The sequence below is a fragment of the Entelurus aequoreus genome, linkage group LG14 (genome assembly GCF_033978785.1).
Source record: "Entelurus aequoreus isolate RoL-2023_Sb linkage group LG14, RoL_Eaeq_v1.1, whole genome shotgun sequence".
Lineage (NCBI taxonomy): Eukaryota > Metazoa > Chordata > Actinopteri > Syngnathiformes > Syngnathidae > Entelurus > Entelurus aequoreus.
This window is the reverse complement of record NC_084744.1, coordinates 26,722,663-26,749,015: the sequence shown is the minus strand read 5'-3', so window position 1 is coordinate 26,749,015 and position 26,353 is coordinate 26,722,663. Positions and strand designations below refer to the sequence as shown.

General features: G+C 39.1%; 3 protein-coding genes across 4 annotated transcripts in view; 2 read left to right on the top strand and 1 right to left on the bottom strand.

Annotated features, from left to right (window-relative positions):
• The window catches only part of LOC133664587 (oocyte zinc finger protein XlCOF6-like), a 335,370-nt gene that overhangs the window by 109,987 nt on the left and 199,030 nt on the right, over positions 1–26,353 (top strand). The gene's annotated exons all lie outside the window — the stretch shown is intronic.
• LOC133664626 (gastrula zinc finger protein XlCGF57.1-like) lies at positions 246–11,839 on the bottom strand. Of its 2 annotated transcripts, XM_062069416.1 has the most exons (3): positions 11,378–11,397; positions 5,184–5,272; positions 246–3,183 (listed from the first exon to the last, which is right to left on the bottom strand). In XM_062069416.1, exon 3 carries the CDS (start codon positions 3,131–3,133, stop codon positions 1,616–1,618), a length of 1,518 nt encoding a protein of 505 aa, XP_061925400.1. In that variant the 5' UTR covers positions 3,134–3,183; positions 5,184–5,272; positions 11,378–11,397; the 3' UTR covers positions 246–1,615. The 2 variants fall into 2 exon arrangements, with proteins under 2 accessions (XP_061925400.1, XP_061925398.1); XM_062069414.1 differs by lacking the exon at positions 5,184–5,272 and having other exon boundaries at positions 11,378–11,839.
• Positions 13,661–24,428, top strand: LOC133664644 (zinc finger and SCAN domain-containing protein 2-like). The gene is made up of 3 exons (XM_062069451.1): positions 13,661–14,332; positions 17,268–17,486; positions 22,567–24,428. The coding sequence occupies exons 1-3, from the start codon at positions 14,209–14,211 to the stop codon at positions 23,742–23,744; spliced, it is 1,521 nt and encodes a 506-aa protein (XP_061925435.1). The 5' UTR covers positions 13,661–14,208; the 3' UTR covers positions 23,745–24,428.

The window sequence follows — 26,353 nt, the reverse complement described above, 5'->3', positions numbered from 1 at the left end:
TTTACAAACACAACTTCATCACACACAATACTCCACTGTGGAATTGTTATATTAAAATGAGAAACAAATCCATCTTTGTACAGCAATGGTTTGAAAAAAGCATTTGGTCGCTGATGCACTTATTGAGTGATAAAAGTATTTTATTATTTGAAGATTTCATTAAGTACGACCTGCAAATAAAAATAATTACAAAAAATAAAGAGGCTTTCATTCAAAATATTTGAATTACAGTATATCATCTTTTTTTAATTCTTTACTATTTCTTCTTTACTGTATTTGAACTGGAACAAAAAAAATACTCATAACTTGAAAGTTTCCATTCTTCCAAACGCAAAGAAGTTACTTTAAGAAAAAAAGCCCCGGCTTGACAACTTAAAATCATTTTAAGATGTTTTGCAATTGAAGACAAAACTTGTTCGTTCTGTGATAGGGAAACAAAATAAACTGTTTATTTTATGAATGTATGCAAAGTAAATCTCTGTGGGATGATGTACAATATTGGCTTTTGTCTGACACTCCAAACTTTGATTGATATTGATATTGTTTTGGGGATGTCAAAAAAGAAAAAGAAACGTATAAATGTTTAAAACACAATAATGGGATTTTTTTTTAATCCACAAATGTTTGTAAAAACAAAACCATCCTTACACAAACAATTGAGCCATTTTCTCTCACTTTTATATTGCATAAAGGTCTGGGGACATACATATAAAACAATCACAACACAATCATCATATTACAAAAGAGAGTAATAAAGATAATTAATAAAATTGATTAGAGACCCAACAAATGATTCATAAAATCACACATTTTAAAATTGTATAAAAGACAACTGTTCAAATGATGTATAAAGTAAATAATTATATGCTTCCTGAAGTGGTCCAGAAGATGTTTCAGATGTGAACCAGTACATATGTATATCATATAAAGGTGCTAATCTATGGGATCATTAACAATTAAAAATAAAAATATGTAAAATTTAAATCACCTATAAAAAAACACTATTATAAATAAGTCTAAAATTATATGATGAATATATATATACACATAAAATGTTTATTTTATTTAAAATATGTCTTGTACTGTATACTCTCACCTTTTCAGTCAAATTGTTCTGTTCAATGTTTAATAAAAGTACACAATGTTGCATATTAATGTATGTACTTGACTGAAAAAAGCACTAATATAAAATATCTAATCTATAAATGTACAAGCATATTATAATAAATGATAAATGGGTTATACTTGTATAGCGCTTTTCTACCTTCAAGGTACTCAAAGCGCTTTGACAGTATTTCCACATTCACCCATTCACACACACATTCACACACTGATGGCGGGCGCTGCCATGCAAGGCGCTAACCAGCAGCCATCAGGAGCAAGGGTGAAGTGTCTTGCCCAAGGACACAACGGACGTGACTAGGATGGTAGAAGGTGGGGATTGAACCCCAGTAACTAGCAACACTCCGATTGCTGTCACGGCCACTCTATCAACTTTGCCACGCCGTATTAAAAAGATTGTTACACAAACAACAATGTCACACATGTTATATGTGCTGATGTTGTTAGAAAGTCAAAATTAAAGTTTTGACAGTTTATTTCAAATCCTGCAGTTTCATTTGCTGCTGCTGTTCTCACCAGCACACTTGTGTTTCTTACACTGGTACTTATAAGAGAATCTTTCACCACACACACTGCAACTCAACACTTGCTCTCCAGTGTGTGTTCTCATGTGTGCTTTCAAATATTGACTTTGTACAAAGCCTTTATTACAAATTGAACATGAATGTGATTTTTCACCAGTGTGCGTTCTTGTGTGTCTTTTCAAATGTTGACTTTCTGTAAAACCTTTACCACAGATTGAACAGGAAAAAGGTTTTTCGCCAGTGTGCGTTCTCGTGTGTACTTTCAAATGGTGACCATGTGTAAAACCTTTACCACAGGTTAAACAGGAAAAAGGTTTTTTACCAGTGTGTGTTCTCATGTGTACTTTCAAATATTGACTTTGTGTAAAACCTTTACCACAGGTTGAACAGGAAACAGTTTTTTCACCAGTGTGTGTTGTCATGTGTACTTTCAAATTGTTACTTTGTATAAAAACTTTACCACAGATTGAACAGAAAAAAGGTTTTTCGCCAGTGTGCGTTCTCGTGTGTACTTTCAAATGGTGACCATGTGTAAAACCTTTACCACAGATTGAACAGGAAAAAGGTTTTTCACCAGTGTGTGTTCTCATGTGTACTTTCAAATATTGACTTTGTGTAAAACCTTTACCACAGGTTGAACAGGAAACAGTTTGTTCACCAGTGTGTGTTGTCATGTGTACTTTCAAATTGTTACTTTGTACAAAACCTTTACCACAGATTGTGCAGATAAAGGGTTTTTCACCAGTGTGTGATCTAATGTGTACTTTCAAATTGTTACTTTGTACAAAACCTTTACCACAGATTGAACAGATAAAAGGTTTTTCACCAGTGTGTGTTCTCATGTGTTCTTTCAAATGGTTACTTAGAACAAAACCTTTACTACAGATTAAACAGTTAAAAGGTTTTTCTTCAGCATGTGTTCTCATGTGTACTTTCAAACTCTGACTTTGTGTAAAACCTCTTCCACATATTGAACAGCTAAAAGGTTTTTCTCCGGTGTGTCTTCTCATGTGTGTTTTCAGATGACAATGGTATTTAAAAGTTTTGTCACAGTGAGAACATTTCAAGTGAGTGTTGTCAGTGTGACATGTCTTATCATCTTTAGAGTCTTCATCATCAGTGTCAGGAGAGTGTGACGTTGTGTCCTCACTATCTGATAGTGGAGCTAAGAGCTTGTCTGCTTGTGATCCTCCACAGTGGTCTCCATCAGCTTCTGTTGTCATGTGTTGTGTTGAGCTGCTGCTTGGAGGCTCCGCCTCTCTCTTCTCTTCACTTTCACTTTTGACCTCATCATCTTCACTCTTCACAGGGACACCAGTCACTGGGAACTCCTCCAACCATTTAAGCTCCTCTTCCTCTTTAATGTGGGGCGTCAGTGAGTCTTCCTCTTCCTTTTTACAGGGAAGGGTCTGTGTCAAAGAGGAAAAAGAGACACCAGAGTGTCTTGGGCACCTGGTCTTCCTCTTTGATGGATCCTCCTTCACCATCCTGAAGCTACACTCCTGTTTTTCAGGCAGAAGTTGTTCTTCACAGACGTCTGCAGGACACAAAATGACAAACATGCTTGAGAAATGTCCAGATTCAGTCAGTAAGTTCACATGAACTTAAAAAAACAAGTTAGTATATGAATTGGCCTGAAAACAAACACACTGCTCTTTACAACATTATTCACAGCAAAATAAGACCACTTTTTACGAGGGGTGGGCAATATGGCCTAAAATCTCAATTGTAATAAATTCCCTGCTGCCTGAGTGCAGCTGGGATAGGCTCCAGCGCCCCCTGTGATTTTAATGTCAGTTACTGATGTATAAACTTGGAGAAAAGGTTAGGTCATTTACAGTGTAAATCTGTATTCTGTATTGTTGTCTCTGCTATGACGCCATCTTGTGGTCGAGTTCTCTCACTGCGAGTGCTGTGGGTTGAAAGTGTATTTCCTTTTGCTTCGTGCCTTGAACCCGAAGTATGGTTTCTTCGTTTATCTGCCAAGCAACGTTTATAAGTGTAACCGGGGATTTCCACTGGATGTGGAACGGCGGCGCCACGGCGGTTTTTTGTTTTCAAGTCAATGTGTCAGTTTCCACCGCCTGGCTTCTACATTTAGTGGTCGCCACAACAAGGTGGTTCAATTGAGCTAAAATCTGCTCATGAGAGACAGGAAGTCATGCATAAACACAAAATAAATTATCTAGTTTACTTTCAAAGTAAAATATTCTGTTTAAGGCGGATGGTATTCTACACTTTGAAAAGTCCTAATGGACACGAAGTCAACTTGTCAAAAGGTTTTCAGACCTAATTTCACTTCTTTGACACAAATGGACGAAAACATGCTGATTCTAAAAGGCCCAAAATTAAAGAATCATATAACAGGGACATCCCGGTCAGCTATACGGGGGCCTGTACTTCAGCATTGTATTAAAATGACTATTTCCATCTCCAACATTAAAGTGAGTGTTGCTAACACTACAGCACACAGGAAAACGTGTGGAGGAGAATTGCAAGTAGTCGAAACAAAGATTGTGAATGACTGACAAGAGGCTCACTTTGTTCATGTAAGTCTACTGTCAAATAAACATGCTCAGGTGCTGAGAGCGATGCACAGAGTGAGACCTCTTAGTCCAGTTTAAAATCCACAGACCAAGAAGGAAACACACGGACATAGCAATGTATTGATGACGGCAAGAATTAAGTTATTAGGTTTATTTTCATTTATAATCGGTCCCGGCCTACGATTGCATGAATATTTTAATGCCTCTGGACATCATATTTAATGCTTTTTAATACCATTTAAGGCCTTCATTTAGGCAAAGTCCATTTAATGACTTTTAATACTTTTTAATGACCAGCGGAAGCCCCGTTAAAGCTCTTAAATTTAAACAAATGTGGACTGATCGATACAAAAATCGACAGTAACAATACCAAGTATAATATCAGTATAAGGTCGATACAGTGGTTTGACCGCTATGTTGTATTATACATATTTTGTGGAGTTTGTTATTGTTTACAAAAATTCAGAGCCATATTTATAATAAATGATAAATGATAAATGGGTTATACTTGTAGAGCGCTTTTCTACCTTCAAGGTACTCAAAGCGCTTTGACAGTATTTCCACATTTACCCATTCACACACACATTCACACACTGATGGCGGGAGCTGCCATGCAAGGCGCTAACCAGCAGCCATCAGAGGCAAAGGGTGAAGTGTCTTGCCCAAGGACACAACAGACGTGACTAGGAAGGTAGAAGGTGGGAATTGAACCCCAGTAACCAGCAACACTCCGATTGCTGGCACAGCCACTCTACCAACTTCGCCACGCAGTCCCACATTTAAACATTTAATTGATATTCTAACACCACCATCCTGTGTTTTTGTCTGATTATGATTGCAAACAAAAATTTAATCATTCAATGATCTTGAAAAATATAAATATCAGTGCAGAGGGGGGCGTGGTCGGCGCGCGTCGGGCGTGTGTATGGACCGGTGTCGAAGCAGCTGACAGGTGAGTGGATTGCCCAGCTGAGGCGGGTTATCTAATCACCTGTCTCCTTTCAGCAGGGGCCGAAGCCATGAGGGGGGAGAGAGGAGAGCGCAGACACGAGTGAGCAGGAGGCCGCGAGCGAGACAGCCCTGAGTTGAGAAATAAGCAGAATAAAAGACTTTGTTGCACCTTGGACTGCGGGTCCTGCCATGTCTATCGGACCACAGAGAGCCCACACACAGAGACGTTTACAATCAGTATCCACATTGGTATGACCGATACCGCCCCTGTAACTACTTGGTACTGGATCGTTACCTACATTGGTAGTATCACCCAAAACCATACTTGCCAACCCTTACGAATTTTCCGGGAGACTCCAGAATTCCAGTGCCTCTCCTGAAAATCTCCCGGGACAACCATTCTCCCGAATTTCTCCCGATTTCCAGCCGGACCTGAGTGAGGACAGCCTGTCGTCACGTCCACTTTTCCGCCATATAAACAGTGTGCCGGCTCAGTCACCTTATAACATCTACGGCTTTTGGAGCTCAGTGCGCAACTGCACACACAACAAGAAGGAGACTATTATATATGTCTCCGTTATCCATAGGTTTATCTATAACCCATAAAGTAGGCAGGCACGGATCTATTTCTCAGCGTGTGTTTATTCCAGCTGGCACGTTAATACACTGACACACAACATCCGGATTCCCATCATGCATTGCTTCAAAACTACGGCAAGTAGTAATGTCCAAACAAAGATAGTGACAGAGAATAGAACGAGGATGGACAATTCAACCCTAAACTCACTCCCTTTCTGCAAATTCAATTTCACCTATGCTCCTTCAAAGGCTGTGCTACTGGCTGTAAAGCATTGCACTTTCAAATACAACAATGAGTACAGTGTTATGTGTGTGTATATGTGTAAATAAATGAACACTGAAATTCAAGTATTTCTTTATATATATATATATATATATATATATATATATATATATATATATATATATATATATATATATATATATATATATATATATATATATATATATATAAATAAAATAAATACTTGAATTTGCATTGAAATTCAAGTATTTCTTTATATATATATATATATATATATATATATATATATATATATATATATATATATATATATATATATATACATACATATATATATAAGAAATTATTTTTACGAGATTTTGATAGAATTGAATAAATTCTGAGGCCAGCGAGGCTCGGTTGGTAGAGCAGCCGTGCCAGCAACTCGACGGTTCCAGGTTTGAGCCTAGTCACTGCCGTTGTGTCCTTGAGCAAGGTACTTTACCCACCTGCTCCCAGTGCCACCCACACTGGTTTAAATGTAAGTTAGATAATGGGTTTCCCCATGTAAAGCGCTCTGAGTCACTAGAGAAAAGTGCTAAATAAATATACTTCACTTAAAAGGGAACCACACTTTATTTGTATTTTGCCTATCGAGAACACACGTTTTTTCTTTTTTATGCATTCTAAATAATAAATAAATGCGAGCAAAAGTCTGCTTACAATAGAGGCTATTGGAGTTGCTATATTCTGCCTAAAAATAACTTAAAAAACATCCAAACACCTCCATTAAGGTTTTATCTACATGCAGTAGGTATATATTGGTAGGTTGGTAATGCATGGCATCCTGCCAGCTGCTATGCTGACAGTTATTTTAGTACCTGTCATTAAAGACAAGGCTGGTGAGGTAGGGACTATGGACAATTATCAATCTACCGCCCGAGCCAGCATGCTATCTAAAGTACTGGAAAGTGTGATAATATACAGAGTTGCAGATCTTATTTGCGCCGAAGACAACCAATTTGGCTTTAAGAGCAAGTACAGCACTGACTTGTGCATTTATTAGGGGTGTAACGGTACGTGTATTTGTATTGAACCGTTTCGGTACAGGGGTTTCGGTTCGGAGGTTTACCAAACGAGTTTCCACACGAACATATTAAGTAGCCGCCTAAGCTAAAGTCTTAACAAGCTGCTCCGCTTCGTACTGCCTCTGTCTCTGTCAGTACTCCGCAGCACCCAGCATTGTCCCACCCACACAACCATCTGATTGGTTACTCACAGAGCAGTAACAGCCAATCAGCAGTGCATATTCAGAGCGGTAACAGCCAATCAGCAGTGCATATTCAGAGCGCATGGTGTCAGTGCTCCAGCGTTGTGATGAGCAGGTAGGTGATTAGCAGGTAAGCATCAGGCAGCGGACTCTCCCCAAATTATAATAAACACCTCCCAGTCAACTACTAGTAACATCACTATGAGCCCGTTGACCTTCTAGAAACATAAACTGCAGCTCAGCTCGCAGTCATGGCTTGAGATGAAGGCTAATTCGATTTTAGCATAACGTTAGCTCATTTTGCGGTGTGTGTGTGTGTGTGTGTTACGGACAGTCTGTCTGTTATTTCACTTGACCTTTTTCTGTGTTGATTGAGCTGTGTTGAAGCACCAAAAAAGGACATCATGTTAAATGAAGAGTTTCTGTCTCTGATAGTTGATATAATAATGTAACTGCATCAATAAGCCTATGTGAATTCCATGGTGTTCAGAGATGAACAGTCTCTCCTATTGCTATTGTACTATTTTTTCAGCTATATTTACATTAATCATTACTAATGGAGCAGCCTAGTTTTGAATGGCAGGGTCCCTGCTATCACATGTTGATAAAAATATAACATTTACATCAGTGATCCTCAACAGGCGGACCGCGGTCCATGTCCGGACCCAGCACGAATTATAGTAAACATTTTTTTTTTTTTTTATAATTATAATTATTATAAAAAAATATAATAATTGTATTTATCTTTGAATTATCGCTAGCGCAAGTCAACGTTCTTTGTTGTTTTTAGTCAAATATCTCCACGTTTCGTTTACATTTCTCCGTGTCTCACTCACTCCGTCTCTCTGGAGAGAGAGAGAGACGGAGTGAAAGCGAGAGAACGCCACTCTGATTGGCTGAGGAATCAGCCAATCAGAGTATGGGTTGTCATCTCTATCACAACGACGCGCTGATAGGCTGTTACCACCTGGGTCATACAGCGCTCATGCCACATGCATGGAACCTTTCGCTGCAGGCATACAGTTGTCTCGTATCGCTACTTCGCTAACTGTTCACTCGTCAGTCACTGAATGTGAATCAAATCACAATGGCATGCTCCAAGTTGGCTCAGGCTGGTAGAAGAAAGGTGGACAGGGAAAACCGACGTTTCAAGGAAGAATGGACAGAGCAATATGTTTTCATCCTACCTACTGCAAGTACCAAACCAATGTGTCTAATATGCAACAGTACTGTTGCTCTGGTGAAAAGTGAAAATCTGAAACGTCACTATCTGAAAGAGCACCGCGAATTTGAAGAGACATTTCCTCATGATTCGGAGCTAAGAAAAAAAGAAATCACGAGGCTGAAAAAGTCATATGAAACATCAAGCAAGATTTTTGTAAATCTATGACACAACAACAAATAGCAACAGAGTGCTCACTCAGAGTGGCATGGGTTTTGGGTAAACACAAGAACCCATTCTCTGGTGCAGAAATAATTAAATAATGCTTGACTGAAGTGATGGGTGCCATGTTAGAAGGCAAAGAAAAGGAGGAAATGACAGCTAAAATAAATCAAATCCCACTCTCTGATGCCACAGCTACCAGACGTACTGAAATATTTATTTTATTTCAGTTCTTATTTAATTTTGTTTCAAAGAAAACCTTTAAAGTATTTTATTGGATATTTATTTTATTTTTGTTAATTTTAAGAAAATGTTAAACTACTACCTACCTCCTGCCAGGGGCGCCGCTAGGGATTTTGGGCCCCATGAAAAGAATCGTTGCAGGGCCCCCTGTATTATAATTTCATCATCATTAAGGGCCTCTCTGGGCCCCCCTCCATCATGGGCCCCTAGAATCTGTCTCCTTTACCTCCCCTTTTCGGCGCCCCTGCCTCCTGCTACTATATAAGTTTGACCGATAGTAAACGGACCCAGCCTGTTTCAAAATAACATTTGTGGACCTTCAAGATTTGAGGACCCCTGATTTACATAATAAAAATCAACTACAAGTTTTCCAAATGCTGTAATAAATTAAGCATGATGTGTTGACTTGAAACTGTTTAATGTTGCACTTTTTATATGTAGAAGAAAAGTGTTGTCATTTTATTTAATCTGAGCAACAACTTGAGGCAGTTCAATGTTGATTAACGTGGACCCCGACTTAAACAAGTTGAAAAACTTATCCGGGTGTTACCATTTAGTGGTCAATTGTACGGAATATGTACTGTACTGTGCAATCTACTAATAAAAGTCTCAATCAATCAATCAATTAATCAAAAATAGCACTTTATATGTAGAAAGGTTTTGTTAAGAAACCATTCTGAGCCTTATCTTATTTAGTTTTTATTGTATATATGTTGACCACATTAACCCTGGCAATGGACCCTGTGGGTATATGTATGTTATGCCATTGTTTACAAATTTGGTAAACAAATAACCAAAAAATTTATATTTTGTTGTTTTCTTACTGTACCGAAAATGAACCGAACCGTGACCTCTAAACCGAGGTACGTAGCGAACCGAAATTTTTGTGTACCGTTACACCCCTAGTATTTATGCTTTAAAAGAAGCGGTAGAAAAATACAGAGCGCAGGGCCCTACAATGTTGGTAGGGTTTATTGATGCATCTAAGGCCTTTGACAGAGTCAACCATCTCAAACTCTTTACCAATCTGAAGCACAGGGGTGTTCTAGGTATATTCTGGCATATTGGTACGACAGGCAGACGATGCAGGTAAAATGAGGGGAGTAGTTTATCCTCTCCCTTTAGAGTTGGCAATGGGGTACAGCAGGGTGAGCTTCTATCACCAGGCCTATTTAGCCTGTACATGGATGACCTGTCAAGGCAGTGAGACAATGCAGAACAGGGTGCATCATAGGGAACACCTTAATCAACCACTTTATGTACGCTGATGATTTGGCCATTTATCTCCCAGTAGTGCAGGGTTCCACCAGCTTCTTAACTAACATATGCTCAGACTATGGAGTCAAGTTTGACAAAGAGTATGATGCCACAAAGAGTATGGTAATGATATGTAGGACCAAGGAGGATCCACATCTTAATTTCCCAGGTTTCTATTTGTCTGGTCAAACTCTGTCTGTGTGCAACAATGTCAAATACTTAGGCCACATCATCAATGACAAGATGGAGGATGATGCTGACATGCTTGGACTGCTGTATGTCCAAACCAACATGCTGGTGAGAAAATGTCATTACTGCTCTGATGAAGCGAAGGTGTACTTGCTTAGAGCTTACTGCACACCTATGTACACAGCACCCCTCTGGGTGAGGTTCAAGAAAGAGAGCTTGCACAAACTCCAGGTTGCATAGAATGACTGTCTCAGAATCCTGCTCAGAAAGCCCAGGGGTAGTAGTGCCAGCAAGCTTTTTTGTGATTTAGGGATAAACACCTTCCACGCCACCCTGAGAAAACTGATGTTTAAGTTTATATGTAGACTGCAGGGGTCCGAGAATGGTTTTATTATACACATAACCAATCCTAGGCGTAGTTCTGTTGGGTACCAATCCTATATATGGAAACACTGGTATCTGTGCCTCACAATACGAAGGTCCTGGGTTCGGTCCTGGGATCTTTCTGTGTGGAGTTTGCATGTTCTCCCTGTGACTGCGTGGGTTCCCTCCGGGTACTCCGGCTTCCTCCCACCTCCAAAGACATGCACCTGGGGATAGGTTGATTGGCAACACTAAATGGGCCCTAGTGTGTGAATGTGAGTGTGAATGTCATCGGTCTATATGTGTTGACGACTTGTTCAGGGTGTACCTTGCCTTCCGCCCGAATCCAGCACCCTCTGCAACCCCGAAAGGGACAAGCGGTAGAAAATGGATGGATGTGATCTGTGCCTTTTATAGAATGTGTAGAAGCATTTAAAAGTATATTTTTATTGCTGCTTATATTTATTTGTTATATGTTTTTTTTTACAAAACATGCACAAGCATCGATTTAAGTTTAGTCTACAAATGGACTGTGTTAGGTAACTAATTTTTACAGGTAGTTAAATTCGACAGAACAACGACAACCACGCGGTTGCAAGTACCAGACGTATATATGAACATCATCCTCACAAGACAACCAAACTTCTCATACACAATATATTTAAGAATAGTGTTAATAATCAAATATAAAGTTAGTAAACATGTGAGAGTAAGAAGTAAACAAACCTGTTCTGTGTAACACAACTTGATGATGTTTCTTAAAATAAACATCCAGTAGTTGATGTTGTCGCTCCTTCTCCTCTTTTGTTGGACAAAGTTCCTCCTCATACTTTGTTATCGTCCTTTCGCACATTTCCACACAATCACAACACTTTACACTCACATTAGTTCCCTACTTAGCGATGTTTAAATAACTTCCGCGTCTCTTTGTTAGCAGCTAACAAGCTAAGCTAACTAGCCAGCTAAACTAGCTGCAAGCTACCTTAAATGAAGCTAGCAAACAAGAGAAGTGTCAAAGTGCACTCAGACTAATGTATCCGGCTACAAACAATTATTAACCGTGTGTACTCTATTAAACAACATATATGTAAGAATACAGAAATATAATGCCCGCGATTAGGCCTTCTCCGTCAGACGCCATCTTGCTTTATCACCCGATCGGTCCACGCATGCGCGTACCCGACGTCACTTCCGTCAACTTGTTTTGCCACAGTTACTTACCATGGTTCTTTTGTGTCATCTGTATTTCAATAACAATGTCATAATAAACCATTACATACAAAACCAACGTTATTAAAAATACGGTATTCATTATGAAACCTCACAGATCCGTACACAAACCTGAAAGATGTGTCCAGCAGCCTTAAATGGAAAATAAATCGATGTTTTACTACTTTATAATAAGTTTTTTCATTTCAGAATTCTGAAAATTTAAAATATTTTTTTGTTAAGTGCCTGTTAAGTGTTTCGTTTAAAAAATATCAACATTTAAAAATAAATTAAGCGATGGGAGTTAGTGGCGCCCCCGTGCGTCAGTCATTACAATGACAGAAGCGTAAAAGTGGTTGAAATTGTGGAGATACACCTTGTTCATTTTCATATTCTTGTTCCCTTTTACTCCGAGGTAAGATAGTATTTTTTATACATACATTACTAAAACATACAAGTATTTCATTAAGATGGCGCCGCTGTAGTGGCTGCTGGTGGCAGGAGCTCTGTGCTCTTGTGTCATCCTTTTGTGGTCCTGCTGTTTCCCTTTTGGTTGGGGACCCTTTGGGACTGTGTGACAAGGGGTGGCCCTTTCGTGACTTCTGTGGTGCTTTTTGTGAACTTCTGGATCTGCCTACCGGAGAGCAGCTGCTGGGTCCCTGCCACACCAGAGTCCATTTGGAGAGACTGGAGGAGATGCGGATGAAGAGACAGGGCTGCGGAGCTGGCACTGAGCGCCGGGACGGACAAGCTTCACAGTGTCTTGGCTGAATGACACTGAACATATATATTATGTTCTATTGTTTCTCTCCGGGTACTCCGGCTTCTTCCCACCACCACAGACATGCACCTGGGGATAGGTTGATTGGCAACAGTAAAGGTCCTGAGTGTGTGAATGTTGTCTGTGTTGGCCCTGTGGTGAGGTGGCATTCCACCCGAGTGCAGCTGGGATAGACTCCAGCCCCACTGCGACGCTGAGAGAAAAAATTGGTAGAAAATGGATGGATGGATGTTATATTGTATCATTTTATATGATATCGTATTTTCTTTATTTCACGTATCAAGTATTACTAAATGAAATGTGTCAAATACTATTTTATACTATTTATACTGCTATTAAGTGCCAAATATATATACAGTATTTTTTAGCAGTGTAAACATAATTTCATGGTATTTCATGCATACACTTCCTTTAAATGTCTAGTTGTATTTATTGTATTCGTATATACTTGTATTATCAAGTTCAAGTTCAAGGTTTTATTCGTCACATGCAGAGTACACCACAGTGAAATGCTTTTTCCCATGCTCTTCAGATATTGCGTACAGTGGGATCCAAACACTAGTTGCTGAATCTAATACACTAAATACAAAAAATACAAACATTTGAATAGCTCTGATGTACATTAATTACAAGGCAATAAGTTGCACAATAAGTCACAGTCGTTATGGTAGAAGTATCAGTACAAGTAAAAGTACAGTAGTCACATGCAGTAACAGTGCAATATCAAATAGTATAACAGTATATACAGTATAGGAAGTAATAAATATTAAGGTGTCTACAGTTTTTTGGCAGTTGAGTAGTGACAGTAGTATAAACAAAGGTAATGGAACAGTATGACTTCTCTTGTTTTTACATTATTTACATTATTATGAATGAAGAGTATTGTAGTCCAGTAACTACAGTTTTATTTTTCATTTTTTATTTTATATATATATTATATATATAAAATACAAAATGAAAAATGCAATAAAAAGCTTAGTCACTCACCTATTTCTTTCTCCAGGGAAACTTTCTGCTGCTCTTCCTGCGACCACAAAGAGCGGTCCTAGTGCCCTCTACATGGTCCTAGTGCCTCCATGTACCCTAACCGCCATTAAACAGAAAAAAGAAGAACGACGAAGCCAACTTGGAAGTGGTCCATTGAAAGGTTGCTAGCGCGACCTCCTGTACTGTAGAATGTAGTATGGACCATAGGACAGGACGAAGAAGTCCCGTTAAGAAGCTGTGGAGGCCTAAGATGCTCTACTTGTCTGCTGGAAATCCAAAGAAGACGAAGGAGTAAAAAGCAAAATGGCGTTTGACAGAGAAGGCCTAAACGTGGCCACTGGCCATTATTGTTTCTCTATTTGTATTTAGTGCATACATGTACGCATATATGTCGTGTAGTAGATGAAACATTGCTAGTCATTGTTTGTATCCGGATAAATTAGTCTGAGCGCACTTTATGTGCTAGCTTAGCTTGCTAGTTAGCTTAGCTTGTTAGCTGCTAACAAAGAGACGCGGACGTTATCAACACATCGCTAAGTAGAGATCAAATGTGAGTGTAAAGTGTTGTGATTGTGTGAAAATGTGCGAAAGAACGATAGCAAAGTATGAGGAGGAAATTTGTCCAACAAAAGAGGAGAAGGAGCGACAACATCAACTACAGGACGCTGTTTTCAAGAAACATCAAGTTGTGTTACACAGAACAGGTTTGTTTACTTCTTACTCTCACATCTTTACTAACTTTATTTCATTATTAACACTTTTCTTAAATAGGAATATGCTTTGTCTTGTGGGGATGATGCAATGCTTTGATTTAGATTCTTCATGAAAACGAGACAGTTTGAGGTTGATGTTCCTCTCAGTTTGTAACAATGTGTGATTGATTGATTGAAGGACTTATGAGAAGTTTGCATAGGAAAGGGTACAGTTTCATCACGGTACACATTCACTGCTACAAGAAAGCCTGAGATGGTTTCAGTGGAAATATTTGTTTAACTCACACAGAACACAGTACTATGTAGAACATAGCATTTAAAGTACAAAAATACAGCTAGAAAATTATTTAAAATAAAATAAAAAGCAAAAAGCTTTGTCTATTCCCAGTTACGAGTAGCCACAACATGTAATGTTTTTTCAAAGCGGCTTTGAAGGAAGTAAGGGATTTACATTCCATTATGACTATTGATAGGAAGTTCCAAATTTTGGTGGTATAGCAGCCAAACAAATTAGAACCTTTTTTGGAGTGCAATCTGGGTTGAATGTGATTTGTACAACTACCTCTGGTGTTATAATGGTCAATATATTTTGAAGTATCTAGACAGGTACTTGGGTAGTTTAGTGGTGTGGTGTATCTTCTACACCAGACAACGATCCTGTAACTACTTGGTATCAGATTGATACCCATATTTGTGGTATCATCCAAAACTAATGTAAAGTATCAAACAACAGAAGAATAAGTGATTATTAAATTTTAACAGAAGTTTAGGTAGAACATGTAACAGAACATAAGCAGATATTAACAGTAAATGAACAAGTAGATTATGAATCCATTTTCTACCACTTGTCTTTAATAATTTTGTCAAAATAATAGACTATAAATGACACAATATGTTACTGCATATGTCATTGAGTAAATTAGGAGCCTGTGTTTGTTTACTTACTACTAAAAGACAAGTTGTCTTGTATGTTCACTATTTTATTTAAGGACAAACTTGCAATAAGAAACATATGTTTAATGTACCCTAAGATTTTTTGTTAAAATAAAGCCAATAATGCACTTTTTTGTGGTCCTTTTTATTTAGAAAATTATCAAAATACATTTTGGTACTGGTCCCGGTACCAAAATATTGGTATCGAGACAACACTAGTAAGAACAGAATTTGTCGGTTGATTCTTTGACTACCTTAGTAGTCATTGTTTCACTGGAGAGATTAGTCTCTATGATGCAGCCAAGATAGGTAATCTCATTTTTGTTTGTTATAAGATAGTCACCCACTTTGACTGTGAAGTTATCTTCTTTTCTGAGGTTAGGAATTGGCCCAAAAACCTGTGTAATTGCAAGTACCAGGGGTGAGTCTTAATTTGCCCGTTTGTCTTTGAAAGCCTTGCTAGTCTAGGCCTTGAGGATTGTAGCTTTGCTTGTTTTTTGGCCGTCAGCCTCGGTTCTATGTTCTTTACAAGTAAAGAAAATCATAGAATGATCACTTAAACCGCATACAGTAGTTCCACTTGTGGTGATCTTAGACTGGTCAGAAGTAACAACGAGGTCTATGAAGGTTTAAAAGGACTCACTCACCCTGGTAGTTTGCCTAATGAGCTAAGTGAGGCAATGTTGGTGGCACAGCTTAGTGAAGGTTTTAAAAATGGGTGCATCCTTTCGGGACATATCTGTGTTCCAGTCCCCAAGAAGATGTAAACCTGTATCAACATGTTTACACAAAACTCACATAGTCACCAAATACATTTTATAATTTAAGTTGTTATTTCACTTGCTGATTCTGACCTACATGCATCAATAAGTGGAAGTAAACATTTATTTTCAGTAACCAAAGTAGTCAACACTTGATTTAATAAAAGAACATAAAGGTGACTGACTTTCCTTCAGCGTGTCGTAGATGGTCTCCAATTCCTAAAGAGGAATTGTTGATGGAGATACTCCATAAAACACCACATAGTAAAACATGTTTTGGTTATAAGTTCCTTTTGGCCCAGCCAACAAAATGACCACAAAAGTATTTTGCATGATGAAAAAAACATACAATTGAAGTGATTTTGGAATTAGATTTTTTATTTCCATGATATTGAAGTTATGGTAATGACTATGTCATTACAAGTGTAACGATCGGGTCGCATTGTGATGCGGAGATTCGTTCTCCCAAGATGCAGACGGACTCCGGACACAGCGTGCAGGTAGGAAGTGATTTAGTCTTCATAAATTATGCGGGGAAAAAACAGGAAACACCAAAAGCGTGCCGATAGCACGGATGGCAAAGCAAAGTAGAGCCTAGCGTGGAAGCTAGCATATAAAGAGGAATCAAAACTAACTGTCGTTACCTGTTGCGTGATGCAAACTAGGAAGCCAGACCGATTGAGGCCAGGGCATAGACTAATTAGCTCTCTGATTAGTGCCCGGGAAACAGGTGAGCGTCCCGAACACTAACCATAGGCAGGTGAATGTAATTTGCCGTCATGGCAACTGAAACACACAAACTCAAAAGATGCTGAAAACACAAGTGACTCGAAAACGTAAACAGACTATGATCCAAACAGCGGATCATAACAACAAGATCATGGTTAAGTTTAGAGATAAAGTTTAGGTGTCATAGACCGTATACTGAATAAAATATTTACACACTTTACATCAGTGAGTGTAAAGTTAAGAATGCCTCAATCAATGCTGCCTCATATTTATAAATAACTTTTCAAATGGCCCCCCATCAAATTTCCACGTCCGTTTTCATACTCACTTTTTAATTCATTTTAGTGGCTGGGACAACAGGAAGTATTTCCCATATTTTTATTGTTTTGCTACACATTTTAACACAACACACGGAATAACACAAATAATGTCATTGTGTCAACAGTGTCAGTCCAAAACCATTTCTATTCTCTGTTTATCTTATTTACTTATTTACCCAACAGATGTCCAGCAGCCCCCCCACATTAAAGAGGAAGAGGAGGATCCACAGCCGCCCCACATTAAAGATGAAGAGGAGGAAGTGTGGATCACTCAGGAGGAAGAGTCTCTTCTAGGGCAGGAGGAGGCTGATCTCACCAAGTTTCCACTGACTGTTGTCTCTGTGAAGACTGAAGAGCATGAAGACAAACCACCTGAGTCCTCACAGCTTCATCACAGTCCAAGTAAGCACAACATCCACATATCATTTTATTCTCAGGGCATTCAATCCATCACAACTGGACTGTTCACTTTGTCTTAGAAGACATTTGTCCTCTCATCCAAGTAGGCTTTATCACTTCATGCTCATAGACTTCACGTCTTAAATCTAATCATTAGAATTTAGAGGGGAACTGCACTTTTTTGGGGAACATTTTTACTATTGTTCACAATCATTATAAAAGACATGACAAATGAGAACCTTGTTTTGCTGTGGGCAAGCGAGACATGCTTTAAGCCGCTTTCTGACAGTTGCTTCAAGATGCGCCGTTTTGTGGGCGGTCTTATTTACTTGGCTCACCTTCGACAGCGACAGGTATGTGGGCTTGTATAAAGCCTCAGGAAGTTCAACGCCCCTTAGAGATGCGCGGTTTGCGGACACACCCGCGGTGTCTGCGGGCAATCCGCGGGTCGGGCGGATGAATGACGAAAAAACGGAAATATATATACATAGGATTCTCTTTATACATTTACTATGTGTCCCAGGAACAATTGAGTGCCGCAAGTGAGCACTCCTTCAGTGCAGCAGGCCAGGCGCTCTCGTCTGCATGAATCCTGGCACTGTAGTATGGCGTCACATTAGTACCAAAAATCCAAGCGCATAAAAACTGTTATCGCGCGCTGATTCTCCACTTCGTGCGCACGCGCGACACCCTTTTGCGCTCGCGTGGTGCCTTTTTGCACGCGCGCGCGGCGCCTTCTTGCGTGCGCGTGGTGCCTTTCTGCGTGCGCGCGGTGCCTTTCTGCGTGCGCGTGGTGCCTTTCTGCGCGCGTGGTGCCTTTCTGCGCACGCGCCGTCTCGGTCTGTGCGCTGTCATGTTTCATTTCGGCACTTTGGGGGCGGGTATGCGCCCCTTCTTTCTCGATTGGCTTTATGAGCCAATCAGAAGTATAGCAGGGCGGGTCATCGTCAATATGTATCAAGATTTACGGAGGAAGAAGTGAATAAAAAAATGTTGGCTGAAAAAGAGGTATGTTATTGAAGTGGTTTGGAGTGATTGTAAGGGTACTATTACTAAAAATAATAATAATACATTTTTATTTATAAAGCACTTTTCATACATTTATGAAAATGTATGAAAATGCACAGCATTGTTAACCTTCGCCAGCCTGGAAAGCATTAACCGTGTATTTACATGTCCACGGTTTAATAGTATTGTTGATTTTCTATCTATACTTCCCGTCAGGGGTTTATTTCTTTTGTTTCTATATGCAGTTAAAGCACGATGCTATCACGTTAGCTCGTAGCTAAAGCATTTCGCCGATGTATTGTCGTGGAGATAAAAGGCACTGAATGTCCATTTCGCGTTCTCGACTCTCATTTTCAAGAGGATATAGTATCCGAGGTGGTTTAAAATACAAATCCGTGATCCACAATAGAAAAAGGAGAGAGTGTGGAATCCAATGAGCCAGCTTGTACCTAAGTTACGGTCAGAGCGAAAAAAGATACGTCCATCACTGCCTCTCAAGTCCTTCACTGTAACGTTCGTCATCTACGAATCTTTCATCCTCGCTCAAATTAATGGGGTAATCGTCACTTTCTCGGTCCGAATCTCTCTCGCTCCATTGTAAACAATGGGGAATTGTGAGGAATACTAGCTCCTGTGACGTCACGCTACTTCCGGTACAGGCAAGGCTTTTTTTTATCAGCGAGCAAAAGTTGCAAACTTTATCGTCGATTTTCTCTACTAAATCCTTTCAGCAAAAATATGGCAATATCGCGAAATTATCAAGTATGACACATAGAATGGATCTGCTATTCCCGTTTAAATTAAAAAAAATAATTTCAGTAGGCCTTTAATTATTTGGCCTCGCTTTCAAGTGAAGCGCATCTCCGATTGGCTACAATGTAAGGATATTTTGTCATGGCTGCAGATCAATCAATAAAGGTTCATCTTTGTCGCAAAATTGTTCACTGTTTCACTGTGCACCCCGCCCTCGTCCCTATTTGAGCACTTTAACGTTAACAAGTTAATATTCATTGAAATAAATTCAGAACATTTTTTTTACCTAACGAAAATATAGGCCTTGTCTTTCTAAAACATTTTTTTAACTTCTTAAAAGCATCATTCTGCTTGCTGCAACTGCGCACACAAAGTGTGAGGAACGCACTCCTGGCAACAATAGTCAACACTTTCTTAATGGAAATGACAATAATATTATAATAATGATAAATACCGCCCGGGTGGCGGGCGGTTGTGGTTTTGATAAAATGTTGGTTCGGGTGGATGACGACTTTTGTGATGCGGTTGCGGATGAAATAATTGCCTATCCGCGCATCTCTAACGCCCCTGCTTTACATAGTTCCGGGTCAACCTTGGGCAAGGTGTAGCACCCGACAATCCATCAAGCGGTGCGGCTTCAAAGTTGTACTAAAACATTTTGACAGATTTTTGAGTGCCGTGTGTAATGTTCTTTATTTTCAATGGAACATTTAAAAATGTTGGTGTTGTTTACTGGCGTCATATTGCAGTCTACACATATATCTTACGTGTGACTGCCATCTACTGGACACACTTATCATTACACCATGTACCAAATAAAATTGCTTCGAGTTCGGTAAGCAAAACCAGAATTATTCCGTACATTAGGCGCATCGGGTTATAAGGCGCACTGTCGAGTTTTGAGAAAATGAAATGATTTTAAGTGTACCTGATAGTCAGAAAAATACGGTAAATGAAAATAAACCGAATAACCTAATTCTTGCCGTCATCAATAAATTCCCATGTACGTGTTTTTCCTTCTTGGTCTGTGGATTTAAACTGGACAAAGAGGTCTCACTCTGTGCATCGCTCTCAGCACCTTAGCATATTTATTTGACAGTAGACTTACATGAACAAAGTGAGCCTCTTTTTTGTCACTCGTTTACAATCTTTGTTTCGGCTACTTGCAATTCTCCCGCACACGTTTTCCTGTGTGCAGTAGTGTTGGCGACACTCACTTTAATGTTGGAGACGCTGAAGTACAGGCCCCCATATAGCTGCCCTGTTATCCCATCCATCCATTTTCTACCGCTTATTCCCTTCGGGGTCGCGGGGGGCGCTGGAGCCTATCTCAGCTACAATCAGGCGGAAGGCGGGGTACACCCTGGACAAGTCGCCACCTCATCACAGGGACACCTATTAGAATCAACATGTTTGTCCATGTACAGCGGGGGTCACCAACGCGGTGCCCGCGGGCACCAGGTCGCCCGTAAGGACCAGATGAGTCGCCCGCTGGCCTGTTCTAAAAATAGCTCAAACAGCAGCACTTACCAGTGAGCTGCCTCTATTTTTTTAAATTGTATTTATTTACTAGCTAGCTGGTCTCGCTTTGCCCGACATTTTTAATTCTAAGAGAGACAAAACTCAAATAGAATTTGAAAATCCAAGGAAATATTTTAAAGACTTGGTCTTCACTTGTTTAAATAAATTCATTATTTTTTTACTTTGCTTCTTATATCTTTCAGAAAGACAATTTTAGAGAAAAAATACAACCTTAAAAATGATTTTAGGATTTTTAAACACATATACCTTTTTACTTTTTAAATTCCTTCCTCTTCTTTCCTGACAATTTAAATCAATGTTCAAGTAAATTTATTTTTTCTATTGTAAAGAATAATAAATACATTTTAATTTAATTCTTCATTTCAGCTTCTGTTTTTTCGACAAAGAATATTTGTGAAATATTTCTTCAAACTTATTATTAAAATTCAAAATAATTATTCTGGCAAATCTAGAAAATCTGTAGAATCAAATTTAAATGTTATTTCAAAGTCTTTTAAATTTCTTTTTAAAAAAAAATTCTGGAAAATCTAGAAGAAATAATGATTTGTCTTTGTTAGAAATATAGCTTGGTCCAATTTGTTATATATTCTAACAAAGTGCAGATTGGATTTTAAATTCTAAAATTAATCTTAATCTGGAAAAATTACTAATGATGTTCCATAAATTCTTTTTAAATTTTTTTCAAAAAGATTCGAATTAGCTAGTTTTTCTCTTCTTTTTTTCGGTTGGATTTTGAATTTTAAAGAGTCGAAATTGAAGATAAACTATGTTTCAAAATTTAATTGTCATTTTTTTCGTGTTTTCTCCTCTTTTAAACCATTCAATTAAGTGTAAATATCATTAATTATTAATAATAACATAGAGTTAAAAGTAAATTGAGCAAATCTAAGTGTGTATCAAACTGGTAGCCCCTTCGCATTAATCAGTACCCAAGAAGTAGCTCTTGGTTTCAAAAAGGTTGGTGACCCCTGATGTACAGTATGTCAAGGAGGTGAAATTAGGTCTGAAAACCTTTTGACAAGTTGACTTCATGTCCATTAGGTCTTTTCCGAAGTGTAGAATACCATCCGCCTTTAACAGAATATTCTACTTTGAAAGTAAACTGGATCATTTATTTTGTGTTTATGCATGACTTCCTGTCCCACACGAGCAGATTTTAGCTCAATTGAACCGCCTTGTTGTGTCGACCACTAAATATAGAAGCCAGGCGGTGGAAACTGACACATTGACTTGAAAACAATAAAACAGAACGAGTCTGTCGCTGTGGCGCCGCTGTTCCACATCCAGTGGAAATCCCCGGTTACACACACAAACGTTGCTTGGCGAGATAAACGAAGAAACCATACTTCGGGTTAAAGGCACAAAGCAAAAGGAAATACACATTCAACCCACAGCACTCGCTGTAAGCGAACTCGACCACAGGATGGCGTCATAGCAGAGACAACAATATAGAATACAGATTTACACTGTAAACGACCAAACATTTTCTCCAAGTTTATACATCAGTAACTGACATTAAAATCACAGGGTGCGCTGGAGCCTATCCCAGCTGCACTCACGCAGAAGGAAATTTATCGCAATATACTTTTTAGGCCATATTGCCCATCCCTCATAAAAAGTGGTCTTCTTATCCTGTGAATAATGTTGTAAAGAGCAGTGTTTTCAGGCCAATTCATATAATAACTTCATTTTTTAAGTACATGTAAACGTACTGAATGCCTCATGTGACTGATCAAATCTGGACATTTCTTAAGGATGGTTGTCATGTTGTGTCCTGCAGAAGTCTGTGAAGAACAACTTCTGCCTGAAAAACAGGAGTGTAGCTTCAGGATGGCGAAGGAGGATCCATCAAAGAGGAAGACCAGGCGCCACGGACCCTCTGGTGTCTCCTTTTCCTCTTTGACACAGACCCTTCCCTGTAAAAAGGAAGAGGAAGACTCACCGACCCCCCACATTAAAGAGGAAGAGGGGGAACACAGCATCAGTCAGGAGGGAGAGCATCTTGAAGGACTGGTGGAGTTCCCAGTGACTGGTGTCCCTGTGAAGAGTGAAGATGATGAGGTCAAAGGTGAAAGTGAGGAGAAGAGAGAGGCGGAGCCTCCAAGCAGCAGCTCAACACAACACATGACAACAGAAGCTGATGGAGACCACTGTGGAGGATCACAAGCAGACAAGCTCTTAGCTCCACTATCAGATAGTGAGGACACAACATCACACTCTCCTGACACTGATGATGAAGACTCTAAAGATGATAAGACATGTCACACTGACAACACTCACTTCAAATGTGCTCACTGTGACAAAACCTTTAAATACCATTGTCGTCTGAAAAGACACATGATAATACACACTGGAGTGAAACCTTTTACTTGTTCAATCTGTGGCTTATCTTTTACAAGGAAGGACAATATGAAAGATCACACAAGAAGACACAAAGGAGAAAAACCTTTTTCGTGTTCTGTGTGTGATTCAAGTTATGCACGAAGTCAATGTTTGAAATTACACCTGAAAAGACACACTGGGGAAAACCTTTTTAAGTGTTCCGTGTGTAATTCAAGTTTTGTCCGAGGTGAAAATTTGAAAACCCACATGAGAACACACACTGGAGAAAAACCTTTTTCTTGTTCAGTCTGTGGTGTATTTTTTACACAGAGTGCAAGTTTGAAAAAACACATGAGAACACACACTGGAGTTAAATCTTTTTCCTGTTCAGTGTGTGGAACAGGTTTTGTACACAAGAACAACTTGAAAACACACATGAGAATACACACTGGAGAAAAACCTTTTTCCTGTTCAATCTGTGGCTTATCTTTTACAAGGAAGGAACATATGAAAGAGCACACAAAAACACACACCGGAGAAAAACCTTTTTCCTGTTCTGTGTGTGATTCAAGTTTTGCACGGAGGCAAAATTTGAAATCACACATGAGAATACACGCTGAGTTGCAGTGTGTGTGATGAAAGATTCTCTCATGAGTACCAACTTAACAAACACAAGTGTGCTGGTGAGAACAGCAGCAGTAAAATAGAAAAGTGCTCTGCAGACCTCCACCAGGCCAAATCTCCCAGTAGTAAAGAATCCTTCAAAAGAAGGCTGAATCCAAATGATGATTAGGATCAACAGCAAAATCGAGTCACTTGTTCCTTATCCCATTTCTGAAATTTCCTGAAAGTTTCATTAGCATCTGACTATACTTTTGTTATGATTCCAACTAAATGACAATTAATCAAGCCCCAAGTCACTTTTAGGTATTTTTCAATTACTTCAATCGCAAACATATAAATATGTTTCTTAGTTACACATTCTGGAAAACAACATCCACACAACAGTTTATATTTATTTTTCATTCTGACTAATATGTTTAGTTGCGTACTAACGCATCAATTTGTACTTCTGCTAATATTTAAGAAGTGATGATGATGTTATGGTTCAGTGTGCCCCTTCACAGGCTTGCTGTCTCCAAAACAAGTCTCCACCATGATGGTGCCAGCGGTCCTACTACTTGTATTTGTACACTATACAATATAATTATGCACACCTTTTTGTAAGATAGACATTTTTGTTTGTACTAGCACTTTGAAACCAGCGCTGTATCCTTTGCATGTGACCTTGTAGAATAAAATATGTTTTTTTATGAACAATGGTCTGATTCTTTGAGATGTTTAACAACAAAATAAAAGTATATTTTTCTAATTGGTCAATTGTTTCACCTGTCTCTGATTGGCAATCTGGGCACACCTGTTCCAAGTTGCCAGTCAGGCTTCTTTTTATGCCAGCACTGCCCTTCTGTCAGTGCTGGATCATTATGGAAGTATTATTGTAGCAAAATGATTTGCAATTGTGTATCTTAAATATGCGCATTTGTAATCCAATTCATGTGTCTGTGTACTAATGTACATTTCTGTATCTCAATGTGTGTCGAAGGGCCAAAGTTTCACCGATATGCTCCCACTATATAAGCCCTCTGGATCAGTGGTCCCCAAACACCGGGCCGTGGACCGATTTGTACCGGGTCGCACAAGAAATTAAAAAATATATATTTTTTAAAATTAAATCAACATAAAAAACACAATATATACATTATATATCAATATAGATCAATACAGTCTGCAGGGATACAGTCCGTAAGCACACATGATTGTATTTCTTTATGACCAAAAAAAAAAAAAATACCACCTCCGCCCCGGTCCGTGGGACAAATTTTTAAGTGTTGACCGGTCCGCAGCTACAAAAAGGTTGGGGACCACTGCTCTAGATCACTAAGATCTTCTGAGACCAACCTGTTAGCGGTTCCCAGAGTAAACTCAAATCAAGGGAGAGCATCATTCAGTCACTATGCAACAAATAGCTGGAATAAACTTCCTGAAGATGTCAGACTTTCCCCAACTCTGACTACTTTTAAAACTAGACTGAAAACTTTTATATTCACCTTAGCTTTCAGCTAAATCTTTTAACTTTTAACGTCCACACTGATTTTATTTATTTTTTATTGTCTACATTTTAATTTTAATTTTAATTTTGCTTTTATTTTCTTTCATTTCACTTTGTTGTCCCACATGTTGTGCTGTGAAGCACTTAGAGTCTGCCTTGTGTATGAAAAGTGCTATACAAATAAAGTTGCCTTGCCTTGCATTGCCTTGCCTTGCCTTGTGTGTGTGTGTGTGTGTGTGTGGGTGGGTGTGTGTGTGTGTGTTTTAAGTTGTCTGTATTATGATTTGTCTGTGTGTAGAAAAAAAACTGTCCGTATTTCCTCGATTGGCTGTCTTTTAGAGATGCGCGGTTTGCGGACACAACCGCGGAGTCCGCGGATAATCCGCGGGTCGGGCGAATGCATGAGGAAAAATATAGATTTTAAATAGATTCGGGTGGGTGGCGGTTGAACCAACTCAGAAAAAAAAATACATAGTTAAATGTTGTTACCCACATACGAAAAACGAGCAGCACTCTTTGAAACAGGCAATTATTCATCAGGCACTGCTGCAGCTGTCACGCCAAATTTGTTCCCCCCCCTACAAACCCCCCCCCCCCCCCCATTTACTTCCGGGGCTGCGTCCAATAAAGTCACAAAGTTGCCGGGGGTCCTTAACCCACACGCGACTGTCCTGTTTCGCGCCTGTACAAAAAAAACAATAATCGATTTCTTCAGATTCCAGCAGCTGTCAAAGACGAAGTATCCTTCCAGCGATGGGCAGTCAAAGCCGAAGTGCTATTGATCGCTGTCAATGACGTAAGAGGAAACATGACCACAGAAGTAAATGGGGGGGGGGGGGGGGGGGGTTTGTAGGGGGAAGAAATTGTGGTCGGGGGTGGGCGTGGTTGGGCCGGGGTCGTGGTTGGGGGCGTGGTTAAGAGGGGAATATATTTAAGATAGAATTCACCAACTCAAGTATTTCATATATATATATATATATATATATATATATATATATATATATATATATATATATATATATATATATATATATGTATGTGTGGGAAAAAAATCACAAGACTATTTCATCTCTACAGGCCTGTTTCATGAGGGTTTTCCTCAATCCTCAGGAGATTTTAATGGAAGCATTCACAT

Bases quoted from the DNA above. Each gene is read 5' to 3' on its own strand.
- LOC133664626 (XM_062069414.1), bottom strand. From the start codon at position 11,504: ATGTGCGAAAGGACGATAACAAAGTATGAGGAGGAACTTTGTCCAACA. The intron at 3,184-11,377 runs GTTTGTTTACTT...TGTGTCCTGCAG, and splicing joins AGTTGTGTTACACAGAACAG to ACGTCTGTGAAGAACAACTT.
- LOC133664644 (XM_062069451.1), top strand. From the start codon at position 14,209: ATGTGCGAAAGAACGATAGCAAAGTATGAGGAGGAAATTTGTCCAACA. The intron at 14,333-17,267 runs GTTTGTTTACTT...TTTACCCAACAG, and splicing joins AGTTGTGTTACACAGAACAG to ATGTCCAGCAGCCCCCCCAC. The intron at 17,487-22,566 runs GTAAGCACAACA...TGTGTCCTGCAG, and splicing joins ACAGCTTCATCACAGTCCAA to AAGTCTGTGAAGAACAACTT.